This window comes from Parambassis ranga, chromosome 13, assembly GCF_900634625.1.
Source record: "Parambassis ranga chromosome 13, fParRan2.1, whole genome shotgun sequence".
Lineage (NCBI taxonomy): Eukaryota > Metazoa > Chordata > Actinopteri > Ambassidae > Parambassis > Parambassis ranga.
The window spans coordinates 797,683-817,890 of NC_041033.1; the positions used below are offsets into that span (position 1 = coordinate 797,683).

The 20,208-nt window shown below is 41.6% G+C and overlaps 1 protein-coding gene across 13 annotated transcripts in view; it reads left to right on the top strand.

Moving 5' to 3' along the window:
* Window positions 1–20,208, top strand: part of phldb1b (pleckstrin homology-like domain, family B, member 1b) — an 86,233-nt gene that overhangs the window by 52,615 nt on the left and 13,410 nt on the right. For 4 of the 13 annotated variants that reach the window (XM_028419958.1, XM_028419965.1, XM_028419960.1 and 1 more), the window contains 10 exons: window positions 10,869–11,180; window positions 11,677–11,823; window positions 11,946–12,083; window positions 13,152–13,280; window positions 14,792–14,947; window positions 16,440–16,550; window positions 16,663–16,752; window positions 17,975–18,109; window positions 18,589–18,711; window positions 19,411–19,572. In XM_028419958.1, the coding sequence (XP_028275759.1) occupies window positions 10,869–11,180; window positions 11,677–11,823; window positions 11,946–12,083; window positions 13,152–13,280; window positions 14,792–14,947; window positions 16,440–16,550; window positions 16,663–16,752; window positions 17,975–18,109; window positions 18,589–18,711; window positions 19,411–19,572 (1,503 nt within the window). The remainder of the gene's footprint in view (window positions 1–10,868; window positions 11,181–11,676; window positions 11,824–11,945; window positions 12,084–13,151; window positions 13,281–14,791; window positions 14,948–16,439; window positions 16,551–16,662; window positions 16,753–17,974; window positions 18,110–18,588; window positions 18,712–19,410; window positions 19,573–20,208) is intronic. The other 9 variants (XM_028419969.1, XM_028419971.1, XM_028419961.1 and 6 more) reach the window with 8 other exon arrangements.

The window sequence follows — 20,208 nt, forward strand, 5'->3', positions numbered from 1 at the left end:
ATGATAGAGGGTACCAACGTCTTCAGTGCACTTAATGCAAAGGTCAGGGATATCAGGATTAAAGTGATGTAGTTTGACAGGGGTGATGTACGTTCTGAGTAACCACTTATACTGCAGCAGTTTGCATCTTGTGCTTATAGATTGGGTTTGTGCCTGTAGACACGACTTCTCCCAATCTTCTATTGAGACCTCTAATTGAAGATCAGTTTTCCACGCAGCAAGATATGCTCTAGAATTCTCTTTAGATCCGGAGAGCAATATATCATAAAACTTTGACAGCTGGCCCCTACCACTCAGATGGTTTACTGTAAATTGTTCAATTGTAGATAAAGTAGGTTCGACAGTAGTTTGGATTTGTGAATAAACAAAGCTCCTAACTTGCAAGTACTTAAAAAAGTGTTTCCTAGGAAGGTCATGTTTCTCCATTAATTGTTGGAAGGACATTAGAATTCCATCATTATATAGGTCTTTTATTTTACTTAGCCCCTTTTCCATCCAGTGTTTAAATCCCATATCATGTCTTCCTGCTCTAAAGTTATCATTACCCCAAATAGGCGTAAAGCATGATAGTTTAGGGATTTCATTTAAAGAGTTATGGGCCGCATACCAAATCTGTATAGTGTTTCTGAGAAATGGGTTATGAGAACGTTTTGTTAGTATTTTAGCTTGTGCCGAATAAAGGTATAAGTGTAATGGAAGTTCTAGTGTATTCCTTTCTATCTCTATCCAAGCTGGGACCTCTGTGGGTAGAAAATAATATATTGCAGCACGTAGTTGGGCAGCCCAATAGTACAGTTTCATATCAGGCAATTTAAGTCCTCCACGCTCAAAAGGTAAGTACAACAGAGAGAGCCGCAATCTCGGGCGTTTATTATTCCATATAAAGCAAGAGAAAGTTTTCTTAATTGTGGTAAAAAATGATGCTGGTAAAGGTAGTGGAATTGACTGAAAGAGATACAGAAATTTGGGTAGAATAGACATCTTAATAATATTAATTCGTCCTATCATAGAGATAGGCATTAAGCTCCATTTCTCTAGAGATTCTCCTACTTCTGTCAACAGAGGGTCATAATTGATCGATACAATATTCTTAATATCAGGGCTTATTTTAACTCCTAAATAAGTAAAACCATTTGGAGTACTAGCAAACTGTGTATGAATCGTGGCAGACTCTCTCTCCTCCTTATTCAGAAAGAGTAAGGAACTTTTGCTATTATTTACTTTATATCCAGAAAACTGACCAAATCTTTTCAAAAGCTGACAAAGCGCAGTAACTGAGGTTCCCAGATTTGTCAAAAACATTACAATATCATCTGCAAAAAGTGACAAGCGATGTTCTGTCCTACCTATAACCATACCCGTGATCTCAGAAGATCGGCGGATTGCCATGGCCAATGGTTCAATAGCAAATAAAAATAATAAAGGGGACATAGGGCAGCCTTGGCGTGTAGATCTGCAAAGATTAAAAGGTGCTGAGAATTGGTTATTAGTTTTGACTTCTGCTAGTGGATTGGTATATAATAATTTGATCCATCCAAGATATCCCTCTCCAAAACCAAATCTTTTAAGCGTATCAAAAAGATACTTCCACTCAATTCTGTCAAAAGCTTTTTCAGCATCCAGTGACAGAATTGCATGGTCACTAACATTGTTTTTTGCATATAAAATATTCAGCAGTCTACGAGTATTATGAAATGCTTGTCTACCTTGAACGAATCCATTTTGGTCTTTATTAATTAGAATGGGAACTATATTTTCTATCCGCCTAGCCAGAGCCTTGCATAAAATTTTTGTGTCGCATGACATTAGTGATATAGGACGATACGATGTTCTGTCTGAGGGGGATTTTCCTGGTTTCAACAGTAGAGAAATTGTAGCAGACCTCAGGGAGGGAGGCAGAATTCCAGTATTATATGACTCATTAAACATCTCCAATAAATGGGGTAGCAGTTTCCCTGCAAACTTTTTATAAATTTCTATGGGTAATCCATCAGGCCCAGGTGCTGTACCGCTACTCATGTTCTTCAATGCAGCCAATAGTTCCTCAATGCATACATTCTTATCTAGATTAGTCTTAGCCTCTTCAGTTAAGGTTGGGAAAACAAGCTGATCTAAGAATTTATTTTGCTCTTCTGAGCATTCTGGGTATTCAGATTTATACAAGTCTTCATAATATTCTTTAAATGCAGTATTTATGTCAACTGGGTTAACTAATGCCTTCCCATCCTCTATTGTAATAGAGTTAATCGCCCTGTTTGTTTGCATCTTCTTAATCCTCCAGGCTAGCAGCTTTCCAGCTTTTTCTCCTTGGTCATAGTATGATTGTTTCAACCACATCAGATTGGAGGCTATTTTATTTGTAGTTAGTTCATTATATTGAGATTTCAAAAGGAGCAGTTCCTGGTGTTTTTCTGGGATATCATTGTGGTATATTTCCTGTTCTAACTCCTTTACTTTTCGTTCAAGGGAGGATAATTGTGTATAGTATACCTTGGATTTATGTTTAGTGTAACTTATTATTTCCCCCCTCAAATATGCTTTGAATGCCTCCCATTTCGTTGAGGCGCTGGTTTGATTAGTATTTAGACAGAAATAGTCATCTATTTTTCTATCCAGAAATTCCACAAAATCGGGGTATTGGAGCCAATTGGATTGAAAGCGAAATCTAGGCAAAGAGGAGTCTATATTAGGAATCTTTAATGATAAAGAAACTGGAGCATGATCAGACAACAGTATACTGTCGTACCAGCATTTCTCAATCTGTGATAATAGCCCAGTAGAGATTAGAAAGTAATCTATTCTGGAGTATGTTTTAAATGTATTAGAAAAACATGAGTAGTCTTTTTTGCTAGGGTTAAGATATCGCCAGATATCAGTTAGATTTAGATCAATCATGTATTTTTTGATAGTTCTCCTTGTTTGTTGGTGTGAAATATCCACTGCAGTAGAACGATCAATCGCCGGATCCAACACACAATTGAAATCACCACCAATTATGTACTGCCCAGAATAAGATGAGGAAGTGAGAAATATATTTTGGTAAAAGGAGGGATCATCCCCATTAGGGGCATATATATTAACTAGGTTAACCTGAGTGGATATTATACTACCATTGAGTATGATATACCTCCCTGACGGATCTATGTGCTTATTTTTTACCTGAAAGGGGACCGAATTATGAATTAATATTATTACTCCTCTAGCATGAGAGGTAAAAAAGGAAGAGTAAACCTGCCCCGGCCACCTTCTTTCAACTCTACTAATATCCTTTTTTTCCAAGTGAGTTTCCTGTAAAAAAATTATATTAGATTTCATTTGCTTAATCCTATTTAAGACCTGCTTGAGTTTTACAAGTTTATTTAGACCCCTTACATTCCAGCTCGAAATTTTTATCTCTGGTGCACTAGCCATTGGAGTATATATCTCTTATCTTCCAGACGAACGTTAGGATAATATGACCACAAAATAAATAAATAAATAAATGCACACATACAAATAATAATTAAGATACAGAAAGTGAACGCAACATCCCGAGATCTTAGCCCCTCCCAACAATCCCTCGTGCACCGGAACAAAGTGCACGTAAAGAACACAAAAGTGATAACAACGTCGGTTATGATAAACGTTTGATCCACACTATGAGGAGCAACTCGATTCACGTTATAGCTCATTTCAGGCTCGCAAACATTGAAAGCAAATAGACTGAGCTCGTGTCTCAGTAAATCAACCTGTGAGGGGGAGCGAGGGAGAGTCCGCCCCCTGTGGCCCTCATCAACCGATAAAGAAAGGGGGGTAGTATTAAACTACTTTTAAGCCCCTTTAAAAACGGAAATAAAAATCCTAGCATTCAAAAATCCTCATTTGCTCACTAAGGCCAACGTAGTTAAGGGGAAAATACAAATCGTACACTCGGGCCATCCGACCCCCCCCCCTTTTCCCTCCCCTCTTTACGTACCTTCCAGGTATTTGCGACAGTGTAAAGATAAATCAAAATTATTTAACTGGAGTCTTTCTCAAACTTCAGGTCCCAGGGACTCTCAACGTGCAGTTTGTATCTTGTGAAGATAGTCCTCTGCCTCTGCCACCGATTTGAAGATCAAGCGCTGATCGTTATGGGTGACCACCAATTGAGCTGGATAGAGCAGCCCGTAGCGAACATTCATATCCCGGAATCGAGATTTCACTCCGTCAAATTGTCGCTGACGCTGGCGAGTCTCGGCTGACAAGTCCGGAAAGAAACTGACTCTCTGATTTCCATAACGGACTTCCTTCTCTTTCCTGGCTGCTCTAAGCATTTTTTCCCGATCCCTGTAGTTCAGGAACTTCATGATGATCGGTCTAGATGTTGTAGACCGACTTGAGTTAACTTGGCCAACTCGATGAGCTCGTTCAATCGCTGGGGACGCAGCGAAGGTATCACCCAACACTTTAGGAAGCCAGTCTTCCAGAAATTTGCACACGTCCGAGCCCTCCGTCTTTTCGGGTAGGCCGACTAGCCTCAGATTTGAGCGCCGTGCCCTATCTTCTTGGTCTTGTATTTTGTTGCTTAATTTCCCAATTGTTTCCTCCATTCGCGTAACTTTTTGTTGGAGGGCAGTTATGTCTTCCTCTGCCTGAGAAACTCTCTCTTCCACCTCCCCAGTTCTTCTAGAGAGCGAAAGTAAATCTCCTTTTATCCCGTTAATCGCTTCCAGCATGTCCCCAGATTGTTTAGTGAGTTCTTCTTTCAACGAGCAAATTGCATCCAGTATAGCACTGTTTGATGGCCCGCTAGCATCAGCTCCATCCATATTTTCATTAGCATTGTTGCTAACGCTGCTTGTGGCAATATCCGCCCGGCCGTTTTGTGGAGCTTTCGACGGCTGCAGTTGCCCAGGTTTGGGATTTTTCGGTGGCATGAGTTCTAATAAAACCTCTCGAAGCGTAAAGAGGGGGTTGTATGAGCCTTGACGTATTATTTCAGAAAGTTAGTCTGGAGCCAAGTTTATTGCGACTTATCAGGTGCGCGCCATAACCGGAAGTCCGAATCACGATTATTTATGGCATTTAACGATTAATTGATGACAATTGCACTTACATGTTTTTGACTCTTAAATCGCCACATTGTTCTAAAATGATACTGTAATCATCAGTCAAGTTACCTACTTCATTCTAACAGGTTAAACTGGTGAGTAGTGATTAGTCACCAACCAGCCATGTTTGAAATATGTATTGATAACAGATGCACAAACTGCTTCAAAATAATAATGAAGCAAACATTTAAAGTAGCTGTGTCCTTCAAATGTTCTTATCTTAAGGTCACAAAGGAGTAAAATTAAACAGGACAAATAAGTCCAGAAAAGTCACATCAGTGATTATTTCAAGTAAAAAACGTGTCTGTGCAAATTGACCTGTGACTGGAATATGTCACACACTAGTGCATGTTTTCACTCAGACTGTAGAACAGCAGCAGAAAAAACAAACAAACAAACCGGACAGTTTCACACCCTCGCACACCTTGCGATCTGCGGGGTCATCGCAGTCTCCTCTCGTCTCCTATGCTCTCCTCTCCTCTCCTCTCATTTCCAGAGACATACAACAAACACATGTTTACAAGAGAAATTTCATGCTATTTTACTGGCATATGTATCTGTTCAGACTCGGGTCCATAGCAGTACTGTAAGATTTTGTCCATATTGCATGAGGTATGTTGGTGGTACTGCAGAAAATAGAGCGAGTTCCTTTGTAATGGCGAAACTTTAGGGCCACACCCCGCCACACTGTAACACTTTTGAAAGAGTTTTGGAATGTGTCCAAGAGACTTTTTTGGGTGGTACATATGTGTGCCAATTTTCATGTTGCTGTGTCAAACTGGCCAGAGGGGCTTACGTGTTAGGGGGCGCTGTAGAGCCATTTTCCCATGTGCGTTTCAAAAGTCAGAAAATTTTAAAATGTTTTGGGCGAACCAATTTTTCCACCATGTTTGGTGAGTTTTGGGGTATGTTAAGGCCTCCAAAAATGTGATCATTTAGTCGGAAAAAAAAAGAATCCCTAGGGTTTCAATAGGGCTCTTGCACCGTTCGGTGCTCGGGCCCTAATAAAGTTACAGCCTGCAAGGCAGAACATGTGCTCTGGGTCCTCATTAAAGTTCTGCGGGATGGGGGGTTAACCGTGAGCATCCTTGCTCCTCTCTAGAGCTGTACATGGCTCCTCTGTGCTCTCCGACTACGGTCAGGAAGCTGAGGCAGAAAGGGTGAACATACTGCTCCATGCCTAATTGCAAGTGACCTATGTATGTCATTGTAATTCCTCCCAAGATTAAAATCAAATGAAAAAGCATGTCTTATGTGAAACTACACTCTGAAAGGTGATTAGCTCATGTAGTGGGTGTGTACTCTCTTCTGTGTTGTGTATCCAATCAGACACAGCTCTCTCCGTTCAGTTCACCATTTATTAGTATCAGTCTGGAACACAGGAAAATAATGTCATGAGCTAATAAGATCCATGATGAGAAGCACACTGAGATATAAAACCAACGTTAGCATCTAGCACATGACTACATGGCAGCTCTGCTACCACACTTAAGCAAGCAGCTCTCTTGCAAAATAGAAAGCCCAAAAATAAAATGAAACTTATTGTTACTGCCCCTGATAAATCATTTCAGAATGTAAACTTTGAACAGTAAAATAATAAAGTACATTTTTAATATCGGCAGTGCTCATTCTGCTCCCACCTAGCACACGGACAGCCTATAGAAGACTGGTGACAAAATTGGGGTGTCCCTTGCCAAGTCTGCAGGGGCTCTCTAGAGGGCACTAAAACCACACTGCCCTGTGGGAAACCATACAACCAATACAATATACAGAAATACAGAAAACATTCCCTGTCAAGTGGAATCATAATAAATAAAGGAGTTATTACCCCCTTACACTTAGTTTACAGTTTTTGTGCTAAGCTATTTCTAAACTCTAAGGGTCCTCACAATGATCTGCATGATACACAATCAGACCAAAACCAGGACAAAGATGCTGTTTTACACTGTAATATTTCTTTCAAGATCAAGCATATGATTATTTATCAATATTCTTAACTCTCATTGAAACATGGTTATTGATGATTTAGATTAACTTTTTTCACAAAGCCTGATTTAGCTAATAAAACAGTAACTTTCTACTGAAGTCTTGGTTTCAGTATTGTTACCCCTCAGTCCAATACTGGCTGTGCTCTGCTTCCCTAGTCTCTACAGCTGTAATCCCTAACCCTAACGCAGTACACCACCTCATAATGTCTTCATCCAGCCCAGTCACCAGGAGAGCCACCCACTAGGTGACACTAGTAGGGCTGTGGAATGTGTGAACTGCTGTCTGGGAGTGGGATGTACTGTAAGTAGGATGGAGCTCAGAGACTTGAGGCATTCCTCTCCAATCCCCTCTGATGGACACGTCGTCTAGAGGAATTAAACCTGAACTAAGCTGTTTTGTAAAAACCCACATGTATTGAATTCACACTGTCTGCATTCCAGCCTTATCCAGCTGTCTGTATTCTGGCCTACATCTAGTACAGCAGCATGTCTGATAAAATGCAAACTGTCCTATTTGTATGGTATTAGTTTTTGATTTGTTCTTTCTAAGAAGAGAGGACATGAGGTTAGAGGGTGTGAGGTTAGATGCTGAGGATAGAGCTAGGTGGAAACAGATGATTTGCTGTGGAGACGCCTGACGGGAATAGCCGAAGGTAGGAGAAATATTTCAGTAGTTCTACTACTAGATGCTAGTAGTTCTACAAATAATGGGAACGTTCCTGTCAGTAAGAGAACATGGATCATGATAATCAGATATTTGTGCAGGGCAGCTTTCACAGCAGACATTTTCAGTAGTCTTAGCAGGAAAGCCACAGATTATTCCTCCAAGTCTTAGTAGGATTTTATGGTAAACCTGGATTGTAGAACTAACTCAGCTGAATGCAGTGGAGTCATTTGTTTGTCATTAGTAACACCTGTTCTTATTCTGTTGTAACTGCCAACACATCTGCTGTAATGTGATGAAAGTTGTCAAGTGTACGTTCTATTTGGATCAGATGAGCAACAGTCCAGCTAATGCTAAATGCTACTGGGCCTCTGATACTTTAAATACTAATCACTTAATTACTTTCATGACATTTCTGTGATACTGTATACCAACCCCGAAATATTAGCACTATATTCTCCTTTATATGTCATTATATTAGTATCATCCTAATATGTTACCTTACATCATGTACCATACCATACTAGCTTACTGAGTAGGTAGCAAACCAATTTAGGCCATTTTAAGTGGAGGATAGGCTAAAGCTAAAACATTTAGCAGCCTGCTAGCTTTTCTATAGTTAGCCTTTATATCTAAGCTAATTCTTCAGTTTTCATTACTCTAATTATTTGCTTTATATGTACAAAGCACAACACACAATATTATTAGTATAGTATCAGATGTTGAAACTGACAAATACTATTGTTTGGAAAAACACTGTGGGAAAGCTTTCTTTAAACCTACAGCTGTTGGAAGAAAGAAGTGATGCAACACAGTGGTAAACATACTCGACCCTTTTGGAAACATTTGATGTATAAAATTCAAAACCAGCAGGTAAAAACACTAAAAAGGTTCAAGGTCCACTTTTGATGGTTGTGTTTGTCCTTTTTTGTGGTAAATACAGGAAATAAATCAGGTTGGATATTTGAAGTCAGTCCTTTCAGTAGAAATAAAGATTTGTTTCTTCTTTTTTCAGCCCTATAATAAGGAGCTTCTTTGAACATAAGATGATTGAATGTTTTTGTGGAGCTCTACCACTGTCACCCCCGATGTTCCCATAGTATGGGTGAGGGTGGGGGTTTGTTGTTATGGTGGTGTCGGAGACAGGGGGTGTTGCTGGCTTTTGAAGTTCGGTATTTGTTCACCTGCCTTGTGGGCAAGCAGTCATGACTGGAACGTGTGTCTCATTTGGAGGTTTAAGCTTCTGACGGTGCCCATCATGAGAGTGAGTAAATCATGTGTTTTTTGTCTAGGGTATTTGTGGTTTTATTTGTTTATTTGTTTCCAACTGGGACAAGGGAGTCTGGAATTTGCTTGAAAATTGGATTAACATACTGACCTGTTGTGCCACCTTGTTCCTTCCCATCCAGCACTGAGAGCCCAGAGGGACCTGCCAATGATACAGAGAACTACTATTGGATAGACTGGGGGATTTTTTTGCCTGTGGCTTCAACAACCTTTGAAATGGAAAAAAAATACATAGGAAAACCCCCACAATGTGATTGAAACAAATCTGTCAACATTTGGTTGACTGGGAGCTTATTTTCAGCACACTTTGCATTATAAGTAGTCAAAGTTGATTTATGTTTAGGGGAATGAAATGTGTCTGTGATCCTGCTACTCCTCCATCATGCAGGTTTCGGCGCCTCAAGGCTGTCTGGCAATCAAATAAGGCAATATCTTGATGACAGGCGTCAGAACACTGAGTGGTTTAATCTGTGTGTGCGTTTCAACAAGATGCTGAGTGGGAGGACTGGTGTAGTTGTAGACTTGCCAGTAAATGTTTGAAGTCTCTCTGTGTGAATATACAGCTCAGTTCTACAGCACAAAGGGGTCTTACTCCCACCCACTCAGATAGAAGCTAACTGGTCCCAGATTACAGGTTAATGCTAATGGTGGGGTTATAGCTCCTAATCATGCAGATGCTTTGTCAGGAGGAAATCTGTGCTTTTCTTTGTGGGTCAGAACAGTTTGGCGTGCCATGTAAGAACATAAAGTAACAGTGGTATGTTGTCTAAAACAGTTGTGTGGCCACTTTGGATGGTTTAGCATATGGCTGATGGGTTTGTTGTAAATTGCATATTATGCTATTGTGGTGGGGAAAACATCTGCCCTGGTCTCTGCCTAGTTGTGGTTGGTGTATGTAGAACTGTGTAGCTGTAGTTCACATGGTTCTGCAGACCTCACAGTGTGTCAGACAGCAGCAGATATGTAGAGTTCAGGGGTCAGCCTGCTGACTCGGTCTGCTTGGAGCCGCCATAGTGGGTTGACACCTTAAAGTGACAGCTGTGCAACCATTTATTAACCTGACTTCCAGGCAGCACCCGATGCTTTGTTGTTTCAGGAGTTACATGGGTCAGAGCAGGCTGAAACCACATGCAAGTTGTGCTGTAAATTTTTACTTTGCACCCATAGTTCACATCATTTTATTCAGTGTTTTGTAATGTATTGGTAAATATTATTACCTGTAGCAGAAGCGAGTTCATGTTTTGGCTCGGATCGATGACCTTGTATTGGTAAATATATTACCTGAGCTCACGTGGCTGAGCTATATGCTGCCCACATAGCTCAGCCAGACTATTGTCATCAGCATGAGTTTGATTTGATGTGTTTGCCTGCGGTGGTGGTTCACCCAGCTCTACAGTCATTTCCTATCATTTCAGTTTCTAAGCTTTATGATGAACTTATTACAGTGTTAAATATCCATTTATAATATGACCTACAGGATGGATCTACAAAACGTATTACTACAGTTTGAGGGAGAGATGCAAAGACCAGTGTTTCATAAACCCAATTATAATGCTTAAGAAAATATTCCTTGGATTAATTACAAAAAAACCTCATTAGCTGTAGCTTCATACTCTACATCAGGCCCGATTTCTGCTCATCTGAGCTGATGCATCTTCAGATTATGATCAGCTGCTGCCATGGCAACATCAAGCAGTGGCACCAGGCCTGGATTGTATCTGATGTCAGTGTGTTGAAATATAAATAGATCTTTACTGTTTGAAGGGTAAATCCTGGTCTGTGTATGGTTTCACGTTTCACCAACGTGAAATGATCCACTCTAACCGCATGTTCTTTTTCGCTTTTGTTTTAATGCAGGAGAGACAACGACTAGAGACCATTCTAAACCTCTGCGCAGAGTACAACAAAGGAGAGAGTGCTGGGCTGGACCCTTTGGGCTCAGGGAGGACAGGATTTCCTGGGGGTCTGTCTGACATGCGGAGACCATCTATGGACAATGTCCTTGGAGGGACGCCACCCTTAACCACACTCCGCCTGGCACAGAGACAGAGGGAGAGTGATGAGGAGAACCTAAAGGAGGAGTGTAGTAGTACAGAGAGCACTCATCAGGAGGTGAGGACATCACCTGCTCCCAGCACTGCATCTGCACTGCACAATGGAGACCGACAGGTCAGAGGGAATGCTTATTTCCCAGCAGAGATGCTTTGTGTGCATGCTGCTATGGAACCAGCATGTGCTAACAATGTGCTTGGCTTTGCTGTATGGATGGGGCCAAAGGGATTAATCTAAAAAGGTTTATTATTATAACATCAGAGCTGAATACTGAACAAGTCTAATCAGAGGTTTTCTGCTGTTGTTTGACACAGATCCAACATCATGAATGTGTTATGTAAGGCTGTGAACATATTAGTTCTAAATGTCAGTGATCCTGCATGGCCAGACAAAATGTAAGATAATGAGGAATGTACACCTCACTGTGTCTGTAGTTAAAGACTGTAGTTTCATATTGAACTGAACAAATGGCTTCTTTATTTTTAGCATCTGAGAGCTAATCATTAATATCTACATGCTGCAAAGTTGCTACAACTTATGTAATATAGCTCGAAGAATATAGATGCATGATTGTGTTGCAGTTAGCTTCCTAACTCTGTTCGCTCCTGTGCAGCATGAGGACTCCTCCTGTTCAAGCAATGCAGGTCGTTTGGAGCTTAGTTACCTGGAGGATGAGCGGGTTCGTGTTTTGGCTCGGATCGATGAGCTCAAATCCCGGCTAACAGAACTGGAGCAACAACTTCAAGAGTCCAAACAAGAGGTAGAATAAAATGATCTGGATTTTTTAAGCGTAATGCCACACTTCCCATAGCTGCATTGTTGGTTATCTTGGACAGATAGTCAGGATGACAGTGTGTGACATCTTTCTGTGGCATCTTGCAGGCAGAAATGGAGCGTGCGTTGCTGCAGGGTGAGAAGCAGGCTGAGCTTGACCAGATAGAAGCTGAAACAGACATCATCACTCAACTGCAGCACAAGCTGGATGAGCTGGAGAACGCCATCCAGAGGGAGAAAGACAAGGTACAGTGAGCTTTGTTCCATGTAGGACAGCCTCGGGTGTTTACAGAGATCATGCCCATTCCTTTACACTCAACACACACACTTGCTCTGTTACAGTTCTTTCTGGTGTCTTATGTTCTCTATAGTTACTCACTGTTGGTGCTCCTTTATACCCTTACGTTGGTGTGCCTGTCTATTTTGAGCACTGTTAATTTGGAGAAAATCTCAGACATTGACAAAAGACCTGAGTCAACCTATTGGGTCACATGTTTACTTGGTCTTCTCTGCAGATGCTAGCTAACCATCGGTCATTAACCCCTGATTCTTACTCTGCTTCCTCAGCACTTACAGTCACTTTGATTAACTTTGCTTGCCTGGTCCTTCCCTGTCTGCATGACAGAGACAGTAGGCCACGAAAAACTGCCCTCTAATGAATTCTGTAGCCTTTGGTTCTATAGTGCACAATCTCCGCGAGAGACCTTTTTGTAAGGTGTTAAGTACTAGTAGTTCTAGTCAGCTACCAGCATGTTCTTTGTAGTGGCTTTAGGTTTTCTGTTTTTCATTTATCTACACATAGTACAGACACAAAGCAGCATCAATTTTGGTATCTTCAAGTGTCCCTTTGATGATTTTTAACAATGTGTAACGCTGTCATTCATTCAGTCAGTTACAGTTAGGGAAAAATTGATTTGAACCCCTGCTGAGTTTGCCACTAACAATGAAATGATCAGTCAATAATTTCAATGGTAGGTGTATTTGAACAGTGAGAGACAAATCCATAAAAATTTATAAATTTATTCACAATACTTACAAAATGTTTGCTTTACTTTAGCAAGTCCAAGGTATGCAATCAAAGTCCATTAAAACTGGAGATAATGAAGACACAAATGTGTCAAGTATAATGATCCATTAATGTACCTATAACTACCAGCTGTAGCAACTCGGACCTCTGCCCAGCTGTAAATGTCTGTTGCTAACACAGCTTTGTATTTGCATGGCGTGTATTTTGAGCAGTGTGTTTCTTTCTCTCTGTCTTTCTCTCCTACCGTCCATCCATCCTGTGTGTGGGTGTGTGTTGTGTCTTTCTAGGAGAGGGCAAATGTTGAGGCCGAGCGCCGGGCCCTGCAGAGCCTCCAGGAGGGCTACGCTGAGCTGAAGAACCAGCTTCATAACTGTCCCGAGTCCCTGCGTGAACAGTTGCAGGAACAGCTCAAAAGGGTGGGTCGTCAGTCAAGCAGAAGCACCTATAGATATCCACCAGACAGAGCAGATGTTAAACTTGAAGTGAATTCAAGGCCTTCCATTAGTACAGTTTAATAAGAGAAACTGCAGTAACTCTGCATTAGTTTAAAGGTATTACCAGCCAGGTATTACTGTTTGCTGTAGGCTGGTATGGTAGGAATGGTAGGGCAGCACAGCATGTGCCAGCACTGAGCACATACCATACACATAGTGTTACTGGAACCTTTAGCCCTTGAGCGGAGACCCACTACATGCAGTTTACAGATGCACACATGGGCTCAGGGTAATTATTAGAAGTCCTCTAAGTCTTCCTCACAGACGTGCTGTTACCACAAGCTCAGGAATTTTTCCTCCTCCACATCACACCTATGTGCTACTGGAGCCCTCATGTCCACACAGGGCCACACAAATGGCCCCTGGTCACTGCAGCTGTTACTGATATACTCTGGTCAAATGTGGGTCATGTGAAAAAAGCCCCACTGCACTGCATGTGTGAAGCTGTTTTGCATCTCTTCTGTGATTTGTCATGGCTTATATAATTTGTATAACTGCTCACTAATCAATTAACCTAGGCCCTGACTAGATCCATTCTTCTCTCTTCTCCTGCTTTTCATCCTGTGATCGCTCAAATGAGTGTTGTTTGTCCTAGAGTATTGTATTACCACTTTTCAGGAAGGTAAACAAAAAAGTTTTTTTACCAGCAGGACCTGTTGAAATATCCTATCAGAGAGCCTTTTGTTGGATGTGTGTGGCTCACATTTAGAGCACAGCAGGTTTAACATTTAGATTTGTAACTTTAAGATGGACTGGTAGGAAGGCTCAGTGATAAGGACACGACTTCACTTCAGGCTTAGGTGTCAGAGGAGAAAGTGTAAAGAAATAACTGAACTTCCTTCAAAGATGTATGGTTTTTTCTGAATTTGACATTTAGAGTTCTTTGTTGTTAGTTTTGACCGCCACAAAAAAAACTGTTCTGATTCAGACAGTTTTTTTTTTTTGCAAGTGCTTTTAAGTCTGAAGAGCTTTCAGACTCCTCCTGCTGTTACATATTAGGAACTAAGAGCAGAAACAGCAGGTGGGGCTGTCTGAGAAAAACCTCTGAAATACTAGTTACAGAACAAACTTTACATTGAATTCTGTGTTTTCAGGTGACTTAATAACTTAATAAATTGTAGACTAGTAGTAGAGGATGCAAGTCCTCATGGAAAAACAGGTACTTTTAATGTAGAAGACCATCCATCCCTTTCTCTTTCTGTATGACTGTACTTCTGATTTTCAGACATGTAGCTGTGCTGCAGTAGAAGCATGCTACTTATGGCTGTCTGCTTGACTGGGCACGGCCTGCTTTTAGTTGTCCCTGAAAGGAGTGTTAGCCATGGAAAATTTAAAAGTATTAAAGTTAAGGTCGTCTGTAGTCTGGATAGCTTTGAACTGATTTACAGTTGATGTTGTGACGCATCCCTTAATGTTGTGTTGGGCTCCACCAGGATGGAGAGGCACTGGAGGCAGGAACTAAGAAGTTTGAGGACCTGGAATTTCAGCAGCTGGAGAGAGAAAGCAGCCTAGAGGAGGAAAGAGAAACCATCAGCCAGCAGCTGCTCCAGGAGAGAGCGGAGTACCACAACAGTGTGGCCAAGAGGAAGGTAAGGAAACACCTCGCAGCCCCTCAGGCAGCACCATGTCCAGAAGTTAGTACTCCGCTCTGTAGTAGGTTTTTGTCTTAGGCTCTTTTCACAGTGCCATTATTATAACAAACATTAAGGAAAAAAACCAAACCAAACATGAAGGTGCTGTTGATGATTAGTCCTTGATGAACTGACCGTCAGCAGATGCCATTAGCTGGATCATCAGCACTTGAATAACCAGTGAATACTCACAAGAAATCACTTGTGAACTTCCCACACTTGTGAAGTTCACCCCAGGATCAGACCATGCAATAATCAGAGAAGTGCAAAAAACCCAGGAGCTACGTGTCAGAGCCTACAGACCTCACTGAGCATACTCAAGGTGAATGTGACAGCACAATTAGAAGAAGACTGAACAAGTACTATTTGTTTGAGGGGTTACCAGAAGAAAGACTCTTCTGTTGGGCGGTATTAAGATATTAAGGCATACCAGCGGGGCACACAGGTAGCGACGGTATCCTTTTTAATACCGTCAATAAAGTGGTTGAATCTTCAGTTTTCAGTAGTACAATATATTTTGGAGACGTTTGATAAAGTTTATGAACATGACGTGTGAGAGAGAGAGAGAGAGACAACACTGCTGCGCTTTTTTTTTACATTATTTTTGCTAAATATACATTTGCTGTGACTGTGATAAAATTGTTTGTGTTGCGTTTACTTCATAATAAGACCCACTACAATCATTGGATTTTATTGTGTTTTTACACAAATAAACATACAATTGAAAGATAGTTTACTAAATGTTAACTTAACTTTTAAACATGTATCGGTCTGTGGATACCATCTGCTGATATTGTCCTTACAATTACAAACATATTGATATAAGTGTATATAATATCAAAAGATATTTTTTACCAAACATAAGTGCAATGCTTGTGGTGACAAGTTTCACATAGGTTGAGCTGTGTCGATTTTATTGCTTCCCATACTGCATTGTATGTAACACATAGCAGTCGCCTAACAAGGTAGCTAGCTAACTAGTGACACATCAGTATACTGTGCATGTAGCACTCTTTGTTAGACTAAGGGAATAACATGCAGCATTGTTGTGTAAGCAATTCAGAGCCCCAGACTTCTAAAAATATAATATAATACTCCCATATGGGCCAAATAAGCTTCTACTCTTTGTAAACAAGGAGGAAGTCTCATAGATAGATAGATGGATAGAAAGAAACTTCATTAATCCCTGTGGGGAAATTAAGTTGTTGCAGCAGCATACCAAAAAACAATAAATACAAATAACACAAGCAAAAAAACTCTTATATACACATACACGCACATGGCAGCAACAACAGAAGAAGAAAATGTACATACACACAAAGCAGATCAAAGAAGATAAGATAAAAACACAGTTAATGTAACTCTTCACAGTGTCTCCATCCACACAATATGTAGAAAGCCTCCCAATGCTCATCTGTTGTCACAGCTTTTTCTGTGCTGTTGTTTGTAGGAGAAGGTGTCTGCACTGGAAAACCAGGCAAGCCAGCTCAGCCTTCAGTCGTCTCAGGAATGTGAGCGGCTGGCCAAAGAAAGGACGCTCACAATACAAATGCTCCAAAAGGTACGCTGAAATCAGTTATAACCAACACAGCAATGGATGTGGGACATATGAGTGCTGAAAGTTGGTTCTAGATTTGGAAGGCTGAATGGATGTATATGTTTCACTATTCCAGGAGAAGGAGAGGCTGTCGGTCCTGGAGAAGCGATACTACAGCCTGAGTGGAGGAAAGAGCTTCCCTAAGTCTTCCAGTGCCATGCGGGAGGTGAGAGAATACCCAAACCTGCTGGTCCATATACATGCACACTTATTTACCACTCATCTCACTCCGCTCCTGGTCTGGAAACACAAGGGTGCTTTGATGACGCACTGCTGATTTCCTAGCGTATTGACTCTTTCAGCTTGCAGTGATTTGTTGGTGTGCAGACTAATTGTTTGGGTTTCTGGCAGGAAATGTAATTGATAAGTGTTTTTAATTCAATTCAATTCAATTCAGTTTTATTTATATAGCGCATATTACAATCAGACATTGTCTCAAAGCGCTTCACAGGAACCCCCCTAAGAGCACTGTGGCAAGGAAAAACTCCCTTTAAGAGGAAGAAACCTTGAGCAGGACCCGTCAACTTAAGGGGGAACCAGTCCTGCTGCTAGTCAGAGAGGATGGAGAGAGAGAGAGAGAGAGAGAGAGAGGATGAAGGAGAGAGAGAGAGAGGAGAGAGAGGATGAAGGAGAGAGAGAGAGGAGAGAGAGGATGAAGGAGAGAGAGAGAGAGAGAGAGAGAGAGAGAGGAGCAAACATGATACAAACATGATACAGTACAGAGCAAACATGCAGCAAGATGAAAGTGATTATATTATAATAGATATCTATATATATCGTTAGTCCATAAGTAGGAATAGTAATTTGGTAGCAAGGATGAGCAGCAGGGGCTGGTGAAGTCGATGAGCACAGGAGAGATCAGGGGCCGGACTGCAGGTCAGCATGCAGGTCTTGAAACCTGCAAAGAGCAAGAGAGAGAGCGAGGCACAGAACTACGAGGAAGACAGTGAACACAGATTATGAGACAATATTACCCAGTATGATCCAGACTAAGGAGAGTGGAGGAGAGGTCAGAGGGTGCTCAGAGGATCGTGTTTGTGCCACCCGACAACGTAGAGCAAGAGAGACTTCACGGGCCGGACTGCAGGTCATCATCCAGGTCTTGAGACCAGTGTGAGCCAGACTAAGGAGAGAAAAGGAGAGGTTAGAGGGTGAGAGGGAAACTGCTCAGTGGATCATGTTTGTGCCCCCCGACAACGTAGGCCTAGAGCTAATGTAGAGTTAGGAGAGCTGAACAGTCACAGCTGAACTGGTGGTAAACCCAGACATGAAGCTGAGCAGAGAGTGTCATTTTTGATTATTTAATTTGTGAAAAGCAGAACTTTTACTAGTGTCCAATTAGTTTTCTGTAGGCATTAAAAGCACTTATCCCTGGACTGTCGAAACAGGAAGCGCTCCATATCAGCGAGGCTGACCTGTTGTTGGAGGATGTCCACTCCCCTCAGCATTCCCTCTGTCGAGCCTCTCCTTCCTACTTACACCCTCCCCCTCTCTGTCAGTTGTACCCCAGCAGCCCTACAGAGGTAACCATACTAATAATCCCTGCATGATGCCTGCAGCTTCCCCCCTGCTGTGTTGTGTGACTCACCTGTCACTGTGTCAGTGTCCTGGTCACACTGTGGCTCTAATCACACCTGTGATGTCCTGTGCTGGTACATTTCACAGATGAAAAAGTCGATTCGCAACCAAGGCTTCAGTTTGAACTGATTTATTCCTTCATCAGTGGTTGCTGTGAAACCCAGCCAAGTACCTGTTTGTGACCTTATTGTGCTAGTATGTTTGTTGGCAAGTGTGTTTCTGTTTAACATGCACACCTTTGGGTGAAAGAACAACCAGGTCAACTGTGGGTCTGGTTGTTGGCTTGCAAAGAGGTGTCAACACTAAAACGTTGAAGGGCGTTGTGGCCTGGCTCTGTGTTTGTGTCTGTGTATACTGGAGGGGTACGACTTTGTTCTCATGACTTCTCATCCTGTCTATCATTGTGCTGCTGGCTGGCGCTCAGGAGTACATGAAGCTGTCTGATGTCTATAAGATGTACGGCAGCAGTGGCCACCTTGAAAGCAGCAAGCCCAGGTCGCACGGCTGCTCGTTTGCCATAGATGCTGCGTTAGCTGGCAACTGTGAGGTACCATCACTTCCTGTCTGTCTCCATCTCCATTTCCATGTCATGTTGCTCCCTCTGCTGGTCTGCTGTTAATCAAACTGTCTGTGCTCCTGCTCTGCTTACTGATACATGAACTGCTGGTGTGTGTGAGCAGCTCCTCTGTAGCTGTGAGGCAGTGGTGATTTACAGTAGGCTCTGAAGATACTAGTATACAACCAGTCATACCAGCAGTACAGCAGGTTTATTGAATGATGCTCACACTGCAAATGCTCCAAAAGGTACACAGAAGCCAGATAAAACCAACACAGAAATGGATTGTTACTGATGTAGGACACATGTAGGCACCTGTTCTGAAATATTTTGTTCTGAAATATTTTGATTTACTGCTAATGTCTTTAGTTTTCTTTTTTTGTTTGAGTAGAAAAACACACATTTCAGCTGCTTCAGTGCCTAAATTTAACATGTAGGGTAATTTACCTTAGTCAAAAGGAAATATTTGAATATTATTATTAAAAAATAAGAAATGAAATGTTAACATGGCAGTGAGGTTATATTGGTTCAGTATAGGTCTGATGTTGAATGTGTGTGTTTTGTGTTTTAGTCCTCGGTGTCTTACAGTCCTTAGTGCACTTAACCTGTTCCCTTCTGCTGCTTGTTGTCTCCCTTTATCATCTCCTTTCCTCTCCCTTCTCCTCCTCTGTGTGTGTTGCCTCTGTGAAGGAATATGTGACAGTGGGCCAGTTAAATCAGATGTATGGGATGCCAAAGGTGGAGTCGTCCCCTACCTCCCCGCTTCGGCAACCCCTGCGGCCTGGAGCTGCAGACTCTGCCTTCTCCTGCCTCCCCTCTCCTCATGGCTCCTCCCTCTCTCTCTCTGTGGAGGTGTGTGCTGTCCTTTCCTTCTTTCCCTGCAGATGTCCTGTGTTTGAGGTCATTAGGTAATAGATCAGAACCTGCCGAGAACCACAGTAACAATGAAGGGTGCATGTAGAGTATCAGTGTCTCATACATGTACAACATACAAGTTCGACATCTACACATTTATTTTTAAAACATTTGTATTTACTGTGCCTACTGTTTACTTCAAGTAAACATTGAAAGAATTGGATTTTAATGTTGCTTGATTCAGTACACTCTTTGGAATTATAGTCCTCCCCACAGGCTGCTCGCTCACATTTTGCAGCAACAGACAGGTGCAGAATGTTTTGTCATCATTGCGTATTACATCACACAATTAAACAATGTCTATTTGTTGTTTATCCCAGCAACTCAATTTTGGTTTGGGGTTTATCTTAAATGAGTCCGCTCTCTTCCTTTTTTCTTAGAGTCTCCATGTCCCTTGCTCTGTCCTCCATGTCCTGTTCCTTTACTCATACAAACTTAACGATGTGGAGTCGACCTTTCTTCCTTTCCTTTTCTGCCTGGAGTCACAGCTCTTCCAAAGACAGCAATTTTATTACTGTAGTCGATCACATTTAATATACTGTGTAATGCATTTTTACCCAGTTATCATGAGCT